The 21,428-nt window shown below is 46.2% G+C and overlaps 1 protein-coding gene across 3 annotated transcripts in view; it reads left to right on the top strand.

The window, feature by feature from the left end:
* The window catches only part of LOC118215535 (cytosolic carboxypeptidase 4-like), a 156,886-nt gene extending 146,087 nt beyond the window's left edge, over nucleotides 1-10,799 (top strand). For all 3 annotated transcript variants that reach the window (XM_035396431.1, XM_035396430.1, XM_035396429.1), the window contains one exon: nucleotides 9,942-10,799. In XM_035396431.1, the coding sequence (XP_035252322.1) occupies nucleotides 9,942-10,236 (295 nt within the window). In that variant the 3' untranslated portion in view covers nucleotides 10,237-10,799. The remainder of the gene's footprint in view (nucleotides 1-9,941) is intronic.
* Nucleotides 10,800-21,428: the final 10,629 nt, after the last annotated feature.

The raw sequence follows: 21,428 nt of genomic DNA, 5'->3' as shown, positions 1-21,428 counted from the left end.
ACACACACACACAAATAGCACTGGCCAGTACATTTATTATCAACACATACTTAAAATAAAAAATAAAAAAACAAATGTGTTTTTCCACCACTGTGCTAAACGATCACGCCATGGACGATTGGTCTCCCCTGACAAGTCTGTTAATGGGATTTGAATTGTAAACATTAGGCTTGAAAGCGTTTGACTGCAGCAGCTCTGGAGGGAAGAAAGAAGAAAAACAGGAAGTGAGGAGGAGGGGCACAGAGAGGTGTGAAGGGCTAGACAGTCTGTCTACCTGGCTTCCCTGTCCACAGGAGTCAGGATACAAATGGACCTCTCAAGAGCAAGAGGTGGGAGAAAAAGGGCTGGCAGTGATTCTACACAGCTATGCAATGGCTGTGATACTAAATATTATTAAACCCACAACCATAGAAAGCAAGTTAGGGAATGGCTGTGATATTAAACATACTACCATAGAAATCAAGTGCATACTACCATAGAAATCAAGTTCATGGCTGCGATATTAAACCCTCAACCATAGAAATCATGTCAAGGGAATGGCTGTGATATCAAACCCACTACTGCACTTCCGCGGTTTGAAAGTGCTTTTCACAAGCCAATGGGTTGCATAGTCACTTTGTCCATATTTTCAACAGTCTATGTACTAAACCCACAACCACAGAAATCAAGTCAATTGCATGGCAGTGATACGAATCCCAAAATCATGGAAATCATGAAAAGGGAATGGCAGTGATATTAAACCCACAGCCATAAAAATCAAGTCAAGTTTATGGCTGGTATATTAAAAACACAGAAATCAAGTTAAGGGGACTGCAGTGATTTAAATAAAAAATGAATGCTTAAGTCTTAACAAAGTCTTGTGATAGTGATAGTTTTATTAATAATAATAATAATAATAATAATAATAATAATAATAATAATAATAATAGTAACCATATTAATACTAGTAATAACAATGAGGATAATAACTTTTTATATAGCACTTATCAAAACATAAGTACAAAGTGTACAATAAAAATGATCTATTAAAAAGCAATTAAATACATTAATTATAAATCAAGTTTAAATTGAATTAAGAGGACACGGACTGGCATGCCTGATGCCTCCTCTGGCAGGTCATTCTGGGATAGGAGGAAGAGGCAGGAGCAGCGTAGAATCAAAGTGAGATATAAATCATGCTTCAGCCACGCTCAATCTTACACACATAAGTGGTGTGACACAGAAAAGAAAAAACACTCATAATTTTTCTCTGGAGGGAGCGAACAACAACAACAACAAAAAAAGCGCACAGAAAACATGTAATTATAGTTGTGCAATCACTCCCCTGTTCCCTGCGAGAAAGCGAACAGCTGTTCTCCAGACGTTAACTAGGCCAGGCTTCCTCAGAAGAACTTTGCTAAACTCCCTCTGTGCAGTAACAGAGTGGAAAATGCAAGGGAAGGCTAAAAAACTTAAAAATGTGTGGTTTAGGAACGTGGGCCTTTGTGTAGTTTTCACTACGCGCTTTAATGAAAACACAGCACGCTGCGTCACGCGCAGTCCTCACAGTGTCACGATTTGGTTTCAAAATGCAGAACTTTATACGTTTAAAGGAAGGCACTCATTTTTTATCTGACATTAGTGGGGAAAATTGCCTCACTGAAGCGATTTCCCTGAATTATGTTTTTACAATGGTTTTCAATGTCCTCAGCCATTATATTTCACCAAATAACTTTGAAATCAAACAAAACACTGCATTTTCACAGTGTGCTCCCTTACACAACAAAAATGATATTGTTATAATAGAAAATATTGTGCAATGCATGAATAATATGTTATATATATATGGAATATAAAATAACTCTTTTTCTTGCATAATTATATGTCCTGTGAAGTCAAATGTGAGAAAAAAATGCTTATCTTTTAATATATTGTTATATTTTTCAATTAATTTCTCAGTAACAGTGACAATATTTTTTGCACCACAAGTAACAGTTCTGTCTTTCGCAAATGAGTCAGTGTCACGTGTTGATATCACTGGCATGTGTGTTTAAACGCTGACAATATTATCAGGACATTATTCCATTGTCACAAAAAAAAGACAAATCAAGAATGCCAAAATTTGTATCTCCAAATATGAAAAGATATCATTTTGTGTCATAAGCATAATGTAAACATGGGATGCCAGTAAATAATTTCACACTCCATGAACCCAGAATTTCTACAGATTTTAAAAAGTTAATTTGGCTTTCTGTCAGGGCACCAAGGTGTCTGATCCAGGCACGCACACAGGCAATAATAGTGGATTTGACTGCGGTGAAAAAGCAATTTCAGCCGATCGAAATGGAATTAGGTTTTATGAGTGACACGCATTGTCCAAAATGTACAAAAAAATGGGAGAGGAGGAGGGATAGCTTATTTGCATTTGTTTCATTTCTGCTACCTAGGGAAGGTTCTAATGCGCATTTAGGGAGTGAAATGTCGTTTAATTGCTCCTGGGCTATTACAGTTTAACTCATCGCGCAGTTGCATCGTGGGATAGATTTAAGGTTTGCTCAACCTTCTGAGTCGGCGTGAGCATTACAGTGGCTTTAGATAAATAAATGATCTATATTGTAAATATTTCAGTAGGACATGAGTAAAAGCTGTGTAATTACTGCTTCGACATCACAGGAATCTGTCCGCTGAGAGTCAGCCAGCGGATAAGTGTCGCAGATGACAAGAGTTCCAGAGTCACACACGACCCAAGTTCAGCCGCCGCAGCATTAAATGCGAATTACCGACGCTCTGGAACGAGCGACTTCCTAACAGGGCTTCAGGCAGCATTAGAATTATTAATTTGTTCGGTAAATTATACCGAATGCCAATGAGGCCCGGTTATCTGAGCAAACCCGAAAGATCTGCATCGCTTTCATAAATTTATAAAAAGTTTTTTTCAAATCAGTTTCTTGAAGAAATTCAAACGAAGTTTGTTCAAAAACAAGAATTCACCAGTGATGAGTTATGAAAATTAACCCTGATCGACATTCGTATTTTGATTAGTTTTGCTTGCCATTTCTACGGTACATGATAAGCTGGTTTTTAAGAGTAAATATGTAATTGAATCAGGTGCTCATGAAAGGATATTAGTGTTTGTTTTTCTTAAAGTGAAGCCAGCTCCAGCCTCTTGCACGCTGGTAGCGAGCCAGCCGTAGCACAAGGCCGTGGTCCTGAGAGAGATGAAGTGGGGAGTTAACGATGGGCGATCTGGGAGTGGGCGTGTCTGACTGGGCTTTGGGGCGGGACCCGCTCAGTCACTCTGTGCTGTCATCACTGCGCGTTTCTTAAGGTTTGACAACCACACGCTGGCCCTCTGGACTGTGTCATTAGCCATCATCCATCCTCTCTCTTTTCATCTTTCTCTCTTTCTCTCTCTGCCTCTTTCCTGTCTGCTCTTTCTCTCCATCATGGCCTCTCTCTCTCTCTCCCTCCCTCCTTATGCTCTCTCTTTTTCCCTCTCCCCCTCTCTTTGTGTCCTTCTCTGTCTCCTCCTTGCTCTCCCACTCCCTCTATATTTTCCCAATCTATCCCTTTCCCCTCTCTCCTCCTCTCTCCCTCTATCAACCCCTCTCCCTTTCTCTCCCCCTCCCTCTCTCCCCTCCCCTCCCTCCCTCTCTCTCTCTCTCTGTCTCTCTCCCCTCCCCTCCCTCCCTCTCCGTGGTGCCCTGTGACAGTACTCTCTTTGTGTGCACATTAAATCCTTCACGGGTTATATCCTCTCCTGCCTTTCATTTGATTGGTGCAGCGATGCCAGAACACCGAGTCCGTTTCCTCTGCAGTTAGCAGCCCGAGGAGCCGGAACTATCCACAAAGCATCCAGACCTAGCAAGAGAGACCCAGCAGGGCTGGACTCCCACCCACACACACACACACACACCCCCACATGGATGAATGCATACAGAAACTCACAAAAAACACACACACACACACATGGATGAATGCATACAGACATCCTCAGTTCCTCTCACACACACACACACACACGCATGCATACACTCACAAACACAAACACACACACACACACACACACACAAACATGCACAAGCACAACTAACACACACACACCCAGGCCCACACACCCACACTCAAGAGCTCACGCTGCCACACACACACACACTTCCCACAGACCAGCTGCCCCTCTACAGGCGAGCAGCAGACCGCTCTCCGGAGAGCTGTGGGCTGAGAATAACGCCGCCTCCCTCAGAGCCCGAAACGCAGCGATGCCACTCCGGACCAAAACGGCACGCCCTAGCAGACTGGACTCAGTCCTCCATTAAGCCCCGCCGCATTTATCAGGTCCACTCTCAGACCCCAGCTTTAACCGTTTCCACAACAACGGGAGCCCAGGGTGGTGGGAGCCGGGGGGTCTGGCGCGGGGAAGTGAAGTGCGGAAGAGTCGCTGTCTCCGTCCTGGCTTCAGACAGCCCTTCCCAAGGGGAAGCCCGTGACCCATACTGTACATATGGACACGATTGCCTCACACTCACCCCAACTCCCCAAGAAATGGAGAAGGTCTAGCACCCTGTAGGTTTTCATTCCAACTCTAACAAAGCACACCTCATCCAACAGCTAAGAGATTTTGATGAGCTGCTACAGTAATTAGTGGAGCCAGGTGTGCCACATTAGGGTTGAAATGAAAGCCTACAGGATGGTAGTGCTCCAGGAACAGAAATGTTTATGATGCAGTTCTGACTTTTTTGTCAATGAAAAGAACATGTACTTCGAACCACGCAAGGTTCAACTTTCAATCAGAAGTTTAGTCTCTCTGTCAGCACAGGTTGAAAAAATAATTTGGCTGTGAAGGAAGTCTCTGACAGTATTCCTGATATCTACTGATGAGGCAGAGCATGTTTGCAGGCTCAGACAAGCGGCGATTGAAGACAATGCTTTTCTACTCTAAAATTGAAGGCGAGACACAAGATGGTGTTCCTGCTAGACTGAATGAAAAACCCAAGATTTTGTGCTTTTCTATGTGCTGTTAGCTTGTGTCTAACGTAGTCGTTAGCTTGTGTCTAACGTGCTGTTAGCTTGTGTCTAACGTAGCCGTTAGCTTGTGTCTAACGTAGCCGTTAGCTTGTGTCTAACGTAGCTGTTAGCTTGTGTCTAATGTAGCCGTTAGCTTGTGTCTAACGTAGCCGTTAGCTTGTGTCTAACGTGCCGTTAGCTTGTGTCTAACGTAGCCGTGCCCCTCGCTCAGCCATTCAGAGAACACTAACAGCCGGAGGAGACTTGGACGTTCATGTCAGGGCTGTGACCAATATATCTGAATACATCAGTCCATAAACTGGCTGATAGATTAATACAGTATGTCACTCATCGTAAGTGCACTCAGTTGCTGCCGGAAGCCATGTTGGCCTTCTCTCCGGACCAAATTACACCCACTGCCTTAGTGCAGTGATAAGGACACTGTGCTGTAGGAGATGCAGCCAGTAAGATGATACATTAAACTTTACAGTGGCAATAAAGATGTGTTATGGCACTTGTGGAGATGGTAGTGTTAACCTTGATGTTGTGCTCATATTTCCACTCTGACTCTAGAATGGGCAGAGCTACCTCGTGCTTCACTGATTGGTTCCATGATTCGAACCAATCATTGTGTTTTGCTTCTCATCCAAACAAGTCAGTGATTTACTGCTCGTTTTGGATATAAAACCCTCCCTTTCCTTTTACTGCAATACAGTGACCTCCAAAATTATTAGTTGCATTAAATTAACAATACAGGCAGCGTATGCTGAAAAAAATTCAAAAATTGTGTTTATACTAATACAGTACAATTGCTCACACAAAAAGATATTGTGTAAAAAAAAAGGTAACATTGTCACAATTATTAATATATACTGTAGCTATAAACTATACACCATGAGAAACAATAGCCTGGGTTCTGACAACATCCGTCCCTTAGTTTTGAAGGACACATAAATGCAAAATACTTTTTCACCGACAGTTTGCCGAGTTTATGAGCTGCACTACTCAAAACTAGCTTTGAGGAAAACCGAAGACTGAACAGTGGCTAATCATGGCCGCTGCAATGTCTAAGTGCAGAAGCAGCACTCTCGTTGCCAGGACTTGAAGGGGGGGGGGGGGGGTTATTCTGCTGATTTTGCCCAGTGAGCTGAGCTCCGCGGTGGGGGCCCCTCACCGTAAATCGCCGGTATTATCCCGGCGCCAGTTTCGGTGGCAGTGAGGACGCGCGTGTCACCTTTGATAAAATGGCCGGGCGCGCACACACACACACACACGCCTTGCGTCAAATCTGAGCGCTAAATCATGAGCCAGCCTGCATGATGAGGAGGGGACGGCGGGGAGGGGTGCGAGGGCCTTTTACTTTTGAGCCGAGCCGTCAGGAGGCCCTCGATCCCTCACAGCAGTTCCCAGCGCTGCTCCTCTGCGCCGCGGACGCGATCGTTTGACTCCCGAAAAGCGGGGGCGTCGCAGCGATCCCAGTCGCGATGACACCGGGCTGCAAACTTCACTGACGTCTTAGCATATCACAACCCGAACGGGCCCTTTTATTTAGAGAAGCCTTTAAAGAGCCTTTGGCTGCAAACAGAGCTGAGAGCTAGCTGCATTAAGGAGTTCAGCTCAACAAGCTCTGTTTCATTCGGCAGGGGAGGAGGTTTTTCTTCCCTCCCTCCCTCTCTCTCTTTCTCTCTCACTCACTCACTCTGTCATTCTCACTCTGGCTCTCCCTGGTCTCTTCCCTCCATACTCTGCACAGGAAGTTAACGGGTCTGTCTCCGCAGAGCAGTCTGTGGCGCCTCAGCCGGGCCTCGCGGGACGCCGACGGGGTCGGTTCGGCGGCTGACGGGTTTTATCCAGGATTTCCCTCTAAACGTCGCCAAGCAGATTTAGAGCCGGCAGATTAAAAACTTGCGCTGAGTTCACTCAGCAGCGTGTCGCGAGTAAAGCCTCGCAGTTCTCAAACTGATTTAACTTGAATGAAAGGAACTTAGGATCGTGCACAAAGGTGCCCTGTGCGCTTAAGCTGTTGTGTTTTTTGGCTACGCAGTACAGAAACTGCCCCAGGTTTAAAAAGCGCTGATTTAGGGTTACTTAAGGACATCTCAAAGCTGCTAATCTCAGCTCTGCTTTTTCTCTCTCTGTTTCTGAATGCGGGAGAGTGAGCTGTGTGTGTCTCCTGGTCCCCAGTGGGAAGCATTCATTTGAACCTTTACTAATGAAGAGATGAAAACACAACTATGCTTACCCACATCAGCTTGGGTAGAAACTTTTTTTTACATTCAAATGTAGAGAAGACCACACACACGGATGCACACACATACATACGCATGCACACACACACACAAATGCATACTCACACACACACACATACATGCCGTGTCTGGCAAACATGCTCATATACATTCAAACCCATTCACGCACGCACACACATACACACACATACACGCACACACATAATTTGGCACACGTGCGCATATGCATTCAAAGGGACAGGTGAGGTATAATCAGCATGCTGGTCTCATCCCGTGTCCCCTGTGTGTGCGGCTGCTGTTTGTAATCTGATTAGTGCGGTGAGGCCGAGTGTTGCCTGTCAATCAGGGACCGCGGCCTGAAGGTCATTTCGGCGTGTGCATCAGGATCTGAGAGCACACTCCTGTGATCTACGGAGGATCGCACCTGGTCTGCTCCTGCGATCTGTATGTTCTACTGTATAAAATGCATAGTAAGCTGCCCCCCACTCCTGTGATTTCACAGAGGACAATGTTCCACAGAATGCACAGAAAGCTGCCCCACTCCTGTGATCTCACAGAGGAATATGTTCCACAGAATGCACAGTAAGCTGCCCCCACTCCTATAATCTCGCAGAGGACTGTCCTACTCCTGTGATCTCACAGAGGACTATGTTCCATAGAATGCATTGTAAACTGCCCCATTCCTGTAATCTCACAGAGGTCAGTGTTCCTTAGAATGCACTGAAAGCTGTCCCACTCCTGGGACCCCAGAGCTTCTTGCCTGTCCTGCTCCTGTGAGCTCACAGAGGATCGTGTTCCACAGAATGCACAGATACCCATTCCGTATCCGTTATCTCAAAGCTGAGCACGTTGATTTCTTCCTGTCTGAAGGGGGGTGTAGACGTATCTGAGCTCAGAGTACTCGTTTGGGCCCCAAGGACAGCGCTGGCTATCATCCAACTGTCAGATCATTAATCCGCTGAAAAACAAAACTAAAATGTTCTTTTCTCATTTTAAGATGGGTCTTAAATTAATAATGCATAAAATAGCCTTTTCATGAAGAAAAATGCCCATTTCAGCATTAATTTTAACAAGGAGTGTAGAAGATTAATTTTCTTAAGCATTTTCATCATTACCAGAAGAAGTTGCAACAACAAAAAAAAAGTAGTTTAAAAAAAAAAAAAAAACAGGCGTCAGAAAATGCAATTAAGTTTTATTTATGTTTCAGAATCGGAAACAACAAAAGAAAATGGGCCCTGTGAGGAATGTTCAAATTAAAAGAAATAAAATGGATGTCTTGCAAGAGAATGGCCTCTCGTGTCTCTGATCCGTGACAAACGGCTCCACCCACTTTGGAAGAAACCACTTAGAATCACGGACCCACCCAGCAAGGCCCAACTCCCCTGCCTGTGTACCTGCAACATGGAGGGCGACAGGGCCAGATATTCCATCACTAGCTGTTCAGTGATTAGAACAGGCCATTCAGCCCATCTATGTCCACCATGCAACAGTTGATTACATAGAAGGTTCACCTCGCCTGGTTTGGTTGCTGATTTTTAAGCCGAGAACAAATATCAGGTTCTGTTATGAGTCTGGCAAGCAATTATATACATTTATAATTCCCTCGTGGGATGGTGTATGGGAGCTGGGGGTCCTTCCCTGTGTCAGTTTAACAAATTTCCATAATAATCCAACATAAATTCAGAGAATAATCCATTTAGCCGAGGCAAATTCAAGCAGCTATGGCAATAACAGCTATGGTGGCGTGTTTCGGAGATTGACATTAATGCAGAGTGAGCCGGCATAATGGAGTTTATTGGTTTTTTTTCCGAGCGGGGAGGTGCATGAAAGTTGTGCGGTATCTAATTTCCTGCCCCTCATTTCACGGGCCGATGGCGGGGAAGAGGAAGCGGGAGGCGCGGAGGCCGCCCCGCCGTCAGGTTCGGTTAGCGGACCCCGACGACGCTTTTATCAATATTTATGCACGCGTGCATTGCTATTCATTGGCCCTCGTGTGTATTCTAAATATTCGCAGGAGATTGAATAAATAAAGGCTCAGCGGGCTTCGGGTGTTGTTGTGTTACGGGGAGCGCCAACAAAAAAGCATTTGTTGGTTTGCGTGTTAAAAAAATAAATAAATAAAAATCGGCTGGTTGGACAAGAGAGCGGTTGGTACCTGGTTGTTAGCCGAGTTAGCCACTGTGCTAGTCTGCTGCCGCTTTGCTGTTCCCTGATCTGCCTGAAAGGGCCTAACTAATTTAAATGGGACCCCTGAACCCCTCTGGAACCACGAGGAGGTCAGCGGGAGCTGGGGGTTCAGCACGGTCACGGAGACCGAACCCACACCCGCCCGCGCTCACGGCTCACTCCCCCGCACTTCCTGTTTAACCTCTTTGAGGAGCAGCAGGTGGTGGTGGCGCGTAGGGGGGATTGGGGAGGCACAAGGGATCAAAGGTGGCAAGCTGGAGTCCCCTTTGGGGACCGGCGAACACGAAAGCGGTCCATTGGTCAGGACTGCTTTGGCGATTCACGACACTCAACGCGTGTGTTATCTGGGGTCCGGCCCTGGAGAGGCCGAGAGCGTGTGTGTGACGCAGCCTCAGTCCTTCGGCTGCTCTTCAGTGTTTTGTTAAAGTGCACAACGAGCCGAAACGCAGAGGCGGAACCCTGTCTCAGCCGGTTTGCGTTTCTGGGGGGGGGCAGGACTGACGGCTGCGCTCTCCTCCTCAGCTGCTTCGAGGACGACGAGCCGGCGTGCGCGGAGGAGATCGAGTACCTGACGCACGGCTTCCTCGAGCTCGACGCGGAGCAGCTGGACGCAGACGTCAACGGCAACACGTCCGGCTCCGAGGAGGAGGAGGAGGAGGAGGGTGAGGAGGAAGATCGGTGTGTCAACGGCCTCGGACGCACGGACGGGAATTCCCGCCTCATTCCGAGGCACGTGCGCGAAGGCCCTCTAAAAACTCTCAACTCGAAGAGAACGCGCAGCGGCGTCGACATCGGCAACGGACAGTACCTGAGCTAGGGGCCTTGTCTGAACTCTGGGGTCCTCCGGGTCTCGGAACCTGGGCATGGATAGGACAAGGCCTTGGTCACATGGCTGGTTAGCAGCCTATCACAATCTGTTTTTGTGAGATTTGTCTTTTTTTAATGCAACTAGATGCTGAACTAGATTATGAATGCAACAAAAAAAAAGGTATTATATTGTGGCAGTGAATCACACCTGTATACAAGCTTTATAATAATGGAAAAATTATTTTTTGTCAGGGTGAATATATACACATTGTTTCGTAAGATGATGTTGCATTTTAGGTGCATATAATGCATATGGGAATGAATTTGGTTTCTACTTCACGGTTTACTTAAATTTATGGAATAATTTGTGATTATAGAAAAATAACATTTGTATGCAGCACAACTAAAAACCATCTCGCAGTGCATCAGCACTTGTTTTTATGAATAGTAAACTTAAGCAGATTAGGTAAATCTACGACATATTCCATTCTTATAATGTAAGTACTGCATACCGTATCAGTGGAGAAACAATTTCAACAGAAGTTGTTGAACAATAAAAGATGGTTCTTGTTTAAAGGGGTTGTTTGCCTCTCTTCAGGGAATAGCAGGGAATTGTTCCACGAAACATAATCAATTCCAGGTAAATGTAATGTAATCAATACCTAATAAACAGTACCAGTATCTGTACAGGCTGCACATAATATAAAATAAAGGTAATCTATACCAATTAATCGTAATTAATACTAGCTAAATAAAATATACACCAGCTAATACTGATATTGATAATAATTATAATTATAATAATAATCATCATCATCATCATCAATACTGGACAGCTACCCATCATGGAAGTGTAATCCAATAATTACATCACATTTTGTAATCTCATAGTCTAACATAATAGCATAAACCCCATGCTTAACCCTACCACTGCCCACTCTTATCCTTGACCATTTTGAAATCACAACAAAACTGTTCAAGTGATGGTAAACATTGACACCAGTAAGTTTTTACTGTTATCATTTGCCATAGCATGAAAGAAAATGACATTTTCAGAACATAATTTGCTACAAATTTGCTTTTATTTAAAAAGAGTACAGCTTTTAGCACTTGAATTTGTTTGATTTGTAACCTACCTAAAAAAAGTGAAAACAAAGGATTAGCATTAGTCAGCCTTATAAACTAGACACGGGCCTGGGATAATTTAAACGGCAGTGTTGTGATGTGCTGTTCAAACCCGGTGTTCCTTTAAGCGGCTGAGGAAGCAGTCCACATCTCTGCTGGTATGGTTATCAGGCCGAGTAGCGAGTAGCGTCGGTGCAGTGCTAAAGCGCACTGCACTGCCACGCATAGAGCCTCTCTCTCTCTCTGTGACTGCGGTTCTGGTCGAGCCCATCTCCGTCCCTGCAGGAACGATCCCAAATCACCGAGCGCTCGTATTGAATGAAAGGTGAGTGGCAGCGGCCGATTTGGCGGTCTGCCACCGCGAAACGTTAGCGCTCGGGCTCGGGTAGGTAGCGGGCGCGGGGGGTGTGACTCCTCCGGGCCCCACTCCCGATAAAGGCCTCTGTTTCGCTCGTAGACCCCGGGCGAAGGGTTTATAGCTCCCGTGATGAATAAGTAAAAGGCTTTCGCCCGGCGCCTTCGGCCAAAAACAAAACCTGTCCTTGTTTTATTGATGCGCTCGGAGGCGTTCCTGAGCATGACCACTCTGAAGCGGGGGCCTGAATGCACGCAGTGGCGAAGATATGTTTGTGTGTGTGTGTGTGTGTGTGTCTACCTATTAAACTGGGGACCATCTCGAGTGTCCTCACAGTTTAACGATTAACAATGAATTTTAAAAAAACAGTCTTTTTTGTTTTGAAAAAATGTTTAGAACCTATGGTCCACACCTGGCAGGTAAAGAGTGTAACTATCTAGTGACATAGACTATCTAGTGTGTGTGTGTGTGTCTGTGATAGTGTGTTTGTGTTATAGCACGTGTAACGGAGAGCAGCTATCAGAGATAACTGCTCGTTAAATTTAATTCAGCGGCGATATCCTCTTTTCAGTTGTGCTGGAGTGTTCTCATTAGCATATGTGCGGTGAGCTCTGGTTGTCTTGCTGTGATGATGAGATCGGAGCCTGCCGTGCGTTTTGTGTCTTGTGATGCTGATCCTGTCACCATGCCGTCCGCCACTTCCTGTGGGCGTCCCCAAGGCCAGAAGGTGCCATCTGGAGGCAGTAGCGAAGGTCAGGGGCCTGTGTGTTCCATACCCACTCCATCTGTCCGCCTGTCACGCCTCCATCACTGTATGAGCGTCTGTGATGTCACTGAGCATCATGTGATTTCCCAGTGTTTACAGGACTCACCTGTAGACTATTAACTCACATACTGTCTCACAACATTGGCAGGCCTTCTTCTGTAGACCCACACTGAAAATCCACCCCTTTTGTGGACTCATACAGTAAAAACCCTCCTTCTTCCAGAGAGGCACATCCTGGCACATCTTCCTCTCTTCAGTCTCTCAAACTGGCAACCTGCTCCTTTCTGACGGTTTTAGCCCGTTGGTCTGGCAGGACGTGGCATCGCTGCCTAACTGGTTGTGAAATTGGAAATGAATTCAGGCCGCGTTTCCGCTGAGGGGCAGGCGTAGACCGAGCCGTATTAAACGGTTTTGCGGTTAATTTGACCGCGACTGTCCCAGTGACCCGGAGTTCCTCCTGGCCTCTGTCTCTTTACAGTGTCTTCCTGATGCTTCATCAGACACTAAAAACAGTCATTTCGGGGATGGTGGCACCAGGGCAGCGCCGTGGCGCCCCGTCCTGAACCGGGCTAGCAAGGGGGAGACGGGGCCTGGAACAGGGGCAGTCGAGCATGTCATCCTAAAAAAAAAAAAAAAAAGGGAACCGAAATAAAATCGACCTCCGAGCCGGGTCAGCGAGAAACTTTAATGTGGAAAAAAGAGAGAACGGAGCCAGACGACGTATTACAGGCAATTTCACACTGCGATTCACTGAGCTGTTGCACTGAAAGGACCTACAACCTGCAACCTCTACCGCAGCATGCTAACCGCACAACAACGCGGCACAATTATCCCCACACTAGGCTCCACGGCCCCCATCACGGGGGTTGGGGGGGGGTGGGGAGTGGGGGTGTGGGGGCGGTGGAGCGCTTATCTACAAGGTGTCTTCAGGGGCCTCACGTTCCCCAACAACCTGCACTCTCCTTCCTCTAATCGCTAACGGTGACCGCTGCCTGGCGATAAGCATCGGTAACATGTATCCGAGTCACGGCACCATTTTAACCAGGTGTCGATCGAACCCGCGACCTCTGCGGTGCTGCCGCACGTCTGCCCCAGGGGAGTGGGATTAGTTCTCCGAGCACACGCACACACACACACACACACACACACGCACACACACACATACACACACGCACGCACGCACGCACGCACGCACGCACGCACGCACGCACGCACGCACGCACGCACGCACGCACGCACGCACGCACGCACGCACACACACACACACACACACACACACACACACAGGGCCATGTTTGCGTGCTCAGTAATGTGTTCAACACAAAGCTGCGTATATCTGCATTCCCAAAGTGAAAGCAGGGGCATTGGAAATTGGAAAGCATTGGATTTCGGTCTTCTTTGCTGCGCCATCAGAACGCACAACCAGCGCCCTGTCCTCACGTGTGCCGCCTCTTCTGATCTCCGCCCCCTTTCTCCGGTGGGTCGTCTAATCAGATAGGGGGCGTGTCACGGTGTCTCGGCCCGTCCGTCGGAATGCAGCGAAGCGTGCCAGCCCCCTCCTTAATTAACGCTCCGCCCCAGCCCGATTCCTCACCCCTCCGTGGATCTGTCCCGCCCAAGCCGAGATCTGTGTACTGCCGCCGCCCCGGACGCGGGACGACGTCACCGTCGCCATGGAATCGGCTCCCAGGTGCGCGAAATGACCCGTCGGATTGCTTTGCCTCTTTGTTCAACCGCATTTCGCACAGCGGCACTCACGGCCTTCAGGACAATGGCAGTTTTACCTGACGGCTAAAGTAGAGGTTAGGGGTTTGGAATTTTAACTGAAATAATCTGAACTTGAATACGGTGTGGAGTGTCGGGGTGGTGAGAGGTTGGGGGGGGGGCGTTGGTGTGTGATTGTTGGTGCGGGCTCCATGGTGACAGCCTACTACTACAGCCAGCGTTTCGTTTCCGCTTCCCGCTCAAAAACGCGACATGTTTATCCGTAGCGGCTTGAAGAAAAACAAGCCGGCTGACGTTTCCGGTCCAAATGTGCGCAGTGCAGCCACTTACAAACAAAACCATTACTCACCACTTTGAAAGGCCTGCTTTGAATCATGAATTAGACACTGTGCCAGAGATGCTCAAAGCTGACCCTCAGAGGCCAATCACAACGCTGCCTCTCTTTTCCATGTGATTAGCCAGTCCACATTGGTTGACTACGGTCACTGACTGGCCATGTGAGACCCCACTCACCTGGGGTCCTAGGTCTAAATCAGCCTCTTATAAGAGGGTTAGAATGACAAACAACAGTTTCATTTTTAAAACATTCATTTTATGCGTCATACACTAATAAGTACATGTTTCATGGAAGTGGTTTCATACTTGCATACTCTCAATTCAAACATGGCTATCCATGACCCCAACCAGCCAGAGATTAGTAATTCATTCATGCGTTACTGTGCCTGGCGAGGTACTTAAAGCCTAGCCGCGGGGCCGTGGCGATGAGACACGTAAGAGGCCACGTGTAATTGGGTCTGGGGCTGATCTTTTTTTTTCGGCGCGGGGCGGGGGCCTGCTGGCGTCAAACCGCCGAAGCTAAGCAGGCGCGGGATTCCTCAGCGCTCGGATGGGCCACCTCCTGGGAGGGCTAAGCTGCCGCTGAAACCTGCGCTAGTTAGCGGTTCTTTTTCCGCCGGGCCGAATGCAATCCGCCGCGATGAGGAAGGAGCCGTTCCTTCGGACGACGCGTTTAATTGAGGTCCAGCTCGTTAGAGATCTTGCAACGCTTTTCAAAATGGCGAATGTCAAGTTCGAGTTGTCAAGCTGTTACACAAACACATTCTTAAAAGTATGTGAATATTGTTTGAATTTTTCCATTTTTCCCAAATGGTTGTGTCTGCGGAGTTTGGAGGTTTAGGACCGGTAGGCTCCCTGTCTGCACCCCCTTCCCCAGGTCATCGCTGCAGAAGGGTTCTCCTTTGGCCTACCTGGTTGTAATTGAGGGAGAATAAATCATTATTTTGGAGCCCAAGATTTTGTTTGAAACAGACATTGCTTTGTATGATCATTACAAATGCATGAGTCACAAGCGGAATTATTACCTATCACTTTTAATGATAAAAAAATCTACCTAAAGATGATTCCCGGATATAAGTGCACTTGGGAGAACGCTATTTCACTCTAGTACAAAAATCTTTTACCTGAGAATGTTAGGGAATTTTTTCTCGCTGTAAATCTGGACCCAGACACTGCAGTGATCTTTTTAAACATAGATGACGTGTCTCGCTTCTGAAAAGCACGAGCGCCATTTGAAAAGCAAAGCCCCGCGCTGAGAAAAGGTCTCGAGGTACGGGCCCGCGACGATATTCGACAGGTGATCTCAAAGGATAATTCCGGCTGCAAATCTGGACGGATTTCGTCGTTCGGGCAGATTTGTGTCTAAAATTGGATATTTCAGTCATTCGGCTCTGGTTTGGATCAAATAAAGGCGTTAAGTGGAACATTACAATCCGGGCTCACAACTTCATCTCCTTCTCTCCGTAGCCGTGACGATCCTGTGGCGGTAATGATGGCCGCGGGATGTTTCATCCTTTCCCGCGCTCTCTATATCAGCCCATTTCCAGTTATTATCGCCGTCATTTCTGAATCCTCACACAGGAAATTAATACAGGAATTACTGTTATAACCTCACACAAGAAATTAATACAGGAATTACTGTTATAACCTCACACAGGAAATGCATGCAGGCATCACTTCCATAACTCTGCATAGTAAATTAATATGGGCATCAAACTTTCTAAGCCTCAAGCAGGAAATGAATATGGACGTCATGTACATAACCACAGACAAGAAAATAATTTATGCTTTAAAGATCACATTGAGACAGGAAGGGATGTGTTAAATTGTAACGGCAAACCTGCGCATAATCAAGAAATTTTTACAACGTGCTTTTACAGTAAGCCACCTTATTGTAGTCTTGGCTTATTCGTGTGTGTGTGTGTGTGTGTGTGTGTGTGTTTGCGTGTAATTTCGAGATAGTAAAGTGTAAGATCTGAGCTCTGTAAATTTCCCTTAATAAGGGATATCTGTTATGCAAATGCACAAGAAAAGTATGTGTCTCTTGCCCAGATTTCCTCCTTTTTCCTAATTGTTGTGTCTGTCGAGTTTGGAGGTTTAGGACAAGCATTATGGGTTTTCGTGCTCAGTAAATTGGAACATTTGTGTTGCTTATTAAAAGCAGTTTCCGTTTGAAGGGTTTGTGTTCTGCATTGTATTTTTTTAAAAGCCCTGAAAATTGGGCCATTTAGATCAAAGTGATCTCTCTCCGTAAACCATAACAGTGGCTGCCTGAATTAATGTCTGCTCTGCAAATCTGACTCTGTACAATCAGGGACCTCTTCAGCAGACTCCTTATCCCTGGAAGTATCATGAGACTAGAGGACCCTCACTGCCTCCTCTGTTTGTTTCCTGTTTGTTGCTTAGTTCATTCAATTCAGTCGAGACTTCACCATCCCCACAGGAAATCTGCTGTGTATCCTCCTTGTTTCAATTGTATAAAATGAATGTTAGGGATATTAATAGACATTTAAATGGGCGTTGTACAAGCAATGCTCATGTAAATGTAGTCATGCATGCTTATCTGTACCCTTGTCAGTCTTGGGTCATATTGCGTTTGAAATAAATTTCTACCCAAATCCATGTAATATAGCGGTTATACACAGTATAACAGACTTACAGGAAGCCCACAAAAAAGGAGAACTGATGTGGGAATTCATCCTCAGCGCAATGGAAAGAAAGAACCCTAGAAATGTACGCAGAGCCCGTTTACTGAGGTGTTTGTCCCGTGTCTCAGGTGGGGATTGTTACAGGTTAGGGATGGGGTTAGGGTGGCAGGTGGCAGGGGCGGGGCTGGGATTATCGTTTCCTGTGTTTTTCCGCCTTACGGTCAATGTCAGCACTGTGGAAACCGAAAGGGGAGGCCGACCTGCCTATCCCACACGCGCTATCTGAGCAGAAATGAGAAATAAATTTCCACACGGAGGATAATCCCTATGCACACAGGTCATTATACCGTCCCCCCTTTTCCCTGTAAGAACAGAGAGGCTCGCTGTGTTAGAGCCACACTTCCTGCCCATTCGCCTCCTACACACCAGTCCCAAAACGGTGAGGACAGGAATTTGTGCACACTGAACAATGCACTCCGGCTAAGCAGTCCAACAATACTCCCCAGCTACACAGTCTAACAACACTCCTCAGCTACACAATCCAACAACACTCTCCCACTACACAGTCCAACAACACTCTCCCACTACACAGTCCAACAACACTCCTCAGCTACACAATCCAACAACACTCTCCCACTACACAGTCCAACAACACTCTCCCACTACACAGTCCAACAACACTCTCCCACTACACAGTCCAACAACATTCCTCAGCTACACAGTGCAACTCTCCCACTTCCCTGTCGTAATGTGCATATACTTCCATACCTGCATAAATATAGTAAATCCTCTGTATAGCTTGGCCAAACTGTACTGTGCCCACTCAGGCCACCTTTGGCTGATCTTTTCCCTAATGCATCTGCCCAAATGAGTCATTTGGTCTCCTGAAATATGATACCATACCATAAAACCGAATTAATTACCTGAAGCCTCAAATGAGCCGTTTGAACCCTCAGATGATTAAAGTGGCTGAATGTCAGTGCCCTCTGAACAGAAGTTTGAAGGCAGCGTGTGAAGTCTCCTGTTTATACCTGCCCTGCCAGCTCCCGTCTGAGCAGCGAGGCTGAAACGGCAGATCAGAACTCCAGAGGAGGAAAAACATCAAACGTGCTATTAGTTGGACATGCATGTTTATATTTCCTAGACTCACTATAGCGAAAATATAGCCCAATCCATCTTTTCCTCTGCTTGAATATAGGTATAAAACACTATTGAATGTAAAGTTGTAAAGTTGGTACGTAATTGTGTCCAGTAGTTTATAAATTCATCACTTGTGCTCATCAAATTATTTTTTTCTCTCAATCTTTACAGATGTAGTCATTTGCTTTTATAGCTTAAACTTTTGTATTTTGTATGCTTTGTTCTTCACTCCCAGTTTTGGAATACCCACATGTACACTATATGGCCAAAAGTATGTGAACACCTGACATTCAACATATCATTCAAAATTATGGGCATTAATATGGAGTTGGTCCACTGTTTACTGCTATAACAACCTCCACTCTTTTAGGAAGGCTTTGTACTTGATGTTGGAGCATTGCTGCAGGGATTTGCTTCAATTCAGCTTGAAGAGCATTAGTGAGGTTGGGCACTGATGTTAGCCGATAAGGTCTAGCTTGCAGTTGGCTTTCCAATTCATCCCAAAGGGGTTGGATGGAGTTCAGGTCAGGGCTCTGTGCAGGCCAGTCAAAGTCTTCCACATTGATCTCGACAAAACCATTTCTGTATGGACCTCGCTGTGTGTGCGGGGGCATTGCCATGCTGAAACAGGAAAGGGCCTTCTCCAAACTGTTGCCACAAAGTTTGAAGCACAGAATTGTCTAGAATGTCGCTGCATTAAGATTTGCTTTCACTGGAACTAAGGGAACCAGCCTTAACCATGAAAAACAGCCCCAGACCAAATGGCATCCACATATTTTTGATCATATAGTACACTGTTAGACCTGGCCCACCATGTCCTCTGGCATTTCCAGAGATCACAGGAAAGTTCAGGTCTGACATTGATGATGGTGGCTTTCATGTTTTTCAAGCATTTATGATTCATACACAGAACTCGACAGACGTTGTAAAATCTGTATTGTAACTCAGTCTTTTTTTGTTCTTTCCATAGAACGTAAGGGAGCGTGCTGTAGAAATATTGCATATTATATCAGTTCAATGCAGATTCTCAGCTGCAGTTCTCGACACTACGCACGTACTGCTCATGGTGTTGTGTGTGAGTAGGTGTACGGTAAGGCTGACAGCAACTCTGCAAATAAACCTGCTTCACAGACAAAAATGCTAAAAGGTGAGAAATTCTGACGGGCGACCTTTTTGGCTGCTATCGTGAAGCCGCAAGGCTCTGTCCGTACTTTCAGATAAACGTCCTGAAAGGCTCACGGTTCCTGTCTCTTACCCTGCTGCTCCATCGGTCGCAAGCGCGGTTTCCAAAGACGAGAACGGAAGCAAGAGAAAATAGTAACAAAATCTTGATTATCTGGAAAATAAATGAAGACACGGTTAATCAAGTCTGCTCACCCACAGACGCCCCTACAGGAGAGGAAATCAATGTGGTCCGAGTCCAGTCGTTTGGGATTATTTATGACTTAGCTCCGGCTCGGTAATTGTTCTGCGTCGGGCGTGAGAGCTAAGTCGAATGGCCAGGAAGGAGATCGCGGCGCCCCGCCGTGACTGCGGCCGGGCGCCATTTGCAGGCCGCGCTCGTCTGGTCGATCGCCGTTTCTCTCAACGCTGCCCTTCTTTTCCGTGCTGTCGTGTCTCGGGCGTGGACCTGAGACGACGTCTGCGAAAACTGTCCCGCCAACGGCCCTACCCCTCCCCCAAAACCCATCTCAAAAGACGCACTTGGGCAAGCCTACCTAACGGACATTTTATACCAAATATTTACTGTAATAGCTGCGTCTTCCCTCCAGGCTGAGTCTCGCAGCCATGGGCTGAGGTCTTCAGCCATTTTCAATGGGCAGTCTACGGTGGAAGAGCACCACCGGGTTCATCCTGTCAGGGGCGGAGATAATTAGACTCGGGATCCGCGGGTTACCAAAGAAATTAGTTTCTCGCAGCAATGCAACAAGTGCCCGCAGGCTATTAGCTGTCCTGGAGAGATTTGCCCTTCTTCCGATCCCTGCCAATTCTTCTGTAGCTCTGTTTAGCTTTTAGGGCGGAGAGCAGCCTGATTCATGGACGATCATTCTATTCATGAGAGGATAGGATTGTCCTAGAGGACAATATTAAGCATACATGTGTGGCTTTGTTTGTTTATTGAGTGGATAAATTGTTCTCTTTGCGCCCTTTGGGCGATAGGATATTAAGCTTCCTTATCGGTTGTACAATCTGATTGTTTTCTCTCTTCATAGCCCATTAGCCAGCGTGTTAACTTGAATTTGGATAGAGGACATTTGATATCATTTCCTGATAGCATCAAGGTTATCGGAAAATAACTTTTGCTTCGGTCCTTATTGGTATAGAGATCTTAATTCTTTCCCAATCGGTGTGAAGGAAAATTCCCTTTGTGTGCAGGATTCTTGTGTCAGCTGTGTTTCCAGTTTAGAGGTGCAGTGTGTTTGCTAATAAAAGGATAATCTGACTTATTTTTTGATCGCCAGAGGGTTCGATGAATGCGCTAGGCTCCGCTAGTCATCCTCCCTCTTCGGCCTGCATTTAGAAGATAGCGACGTTCGGTTTGCATTCAAATTTAGTGTCACGTTTTACCCCGTTCCTGTTTTCATTAGTGGGTCTGATTCATTATTATGATTAGCGCTCGCAGACAATTTCCACCGTCCGTCTGTAAATACCCAGATTACCCTATTTCTGTGGTCAGTTCATATTGATTTGCGCGCTCAGATTTCCCCTATCAGAATTCCATTATCAACGGGGAGAAGGGCTTTTCTCTAATTAAGATTTAATCAGAATCATGTCCGGGACTCACCGCATGCTTTATGTCTCTTTGAGGACCTGCACAGGTCACTGACAAATGGCTAAGCAGCTAGCTAGCCACTGCTAATTAAAATCAATAACAATGGGAGTCGCTAGCTGCCGTATTCACACTGACCACTGCATACATCAGTTCATAATTCAGCCAGTGCAGTTGCCTTGTCTCTATATACATACGCAAGGTTTTTATGTCTCCTGGACTCTGCTCGTCACCATTTTTCCTTCTTGGTCTTTTCTGAGGTAAGGCTGTGGCGAAGACTGCTCCTTTTCAGAGGTAATGACTGCTCCTCTTCGCACTTTTAAAGCATTTCAGGGAA

This window comes from Anguilla anguilla, chromosome 16 (assembly GCF_013347855.1).
Source record: "Anguilla anguilla isolate fAngAng1 chromosome 16, fAngAng1.pri, whole genome shotgun sequence".
In the NCBI taxonomy this organism is placed as follows: domain Eukaryota; kingdom Metazoa; phylum Chordata; class Actinopteri; order Anguilliformes; family Anguillidae; genus Anguilla; species Anguilla anguilla.
This window is presented reverse-complemented; position numbering and strand designations above follow the sequence as displayed.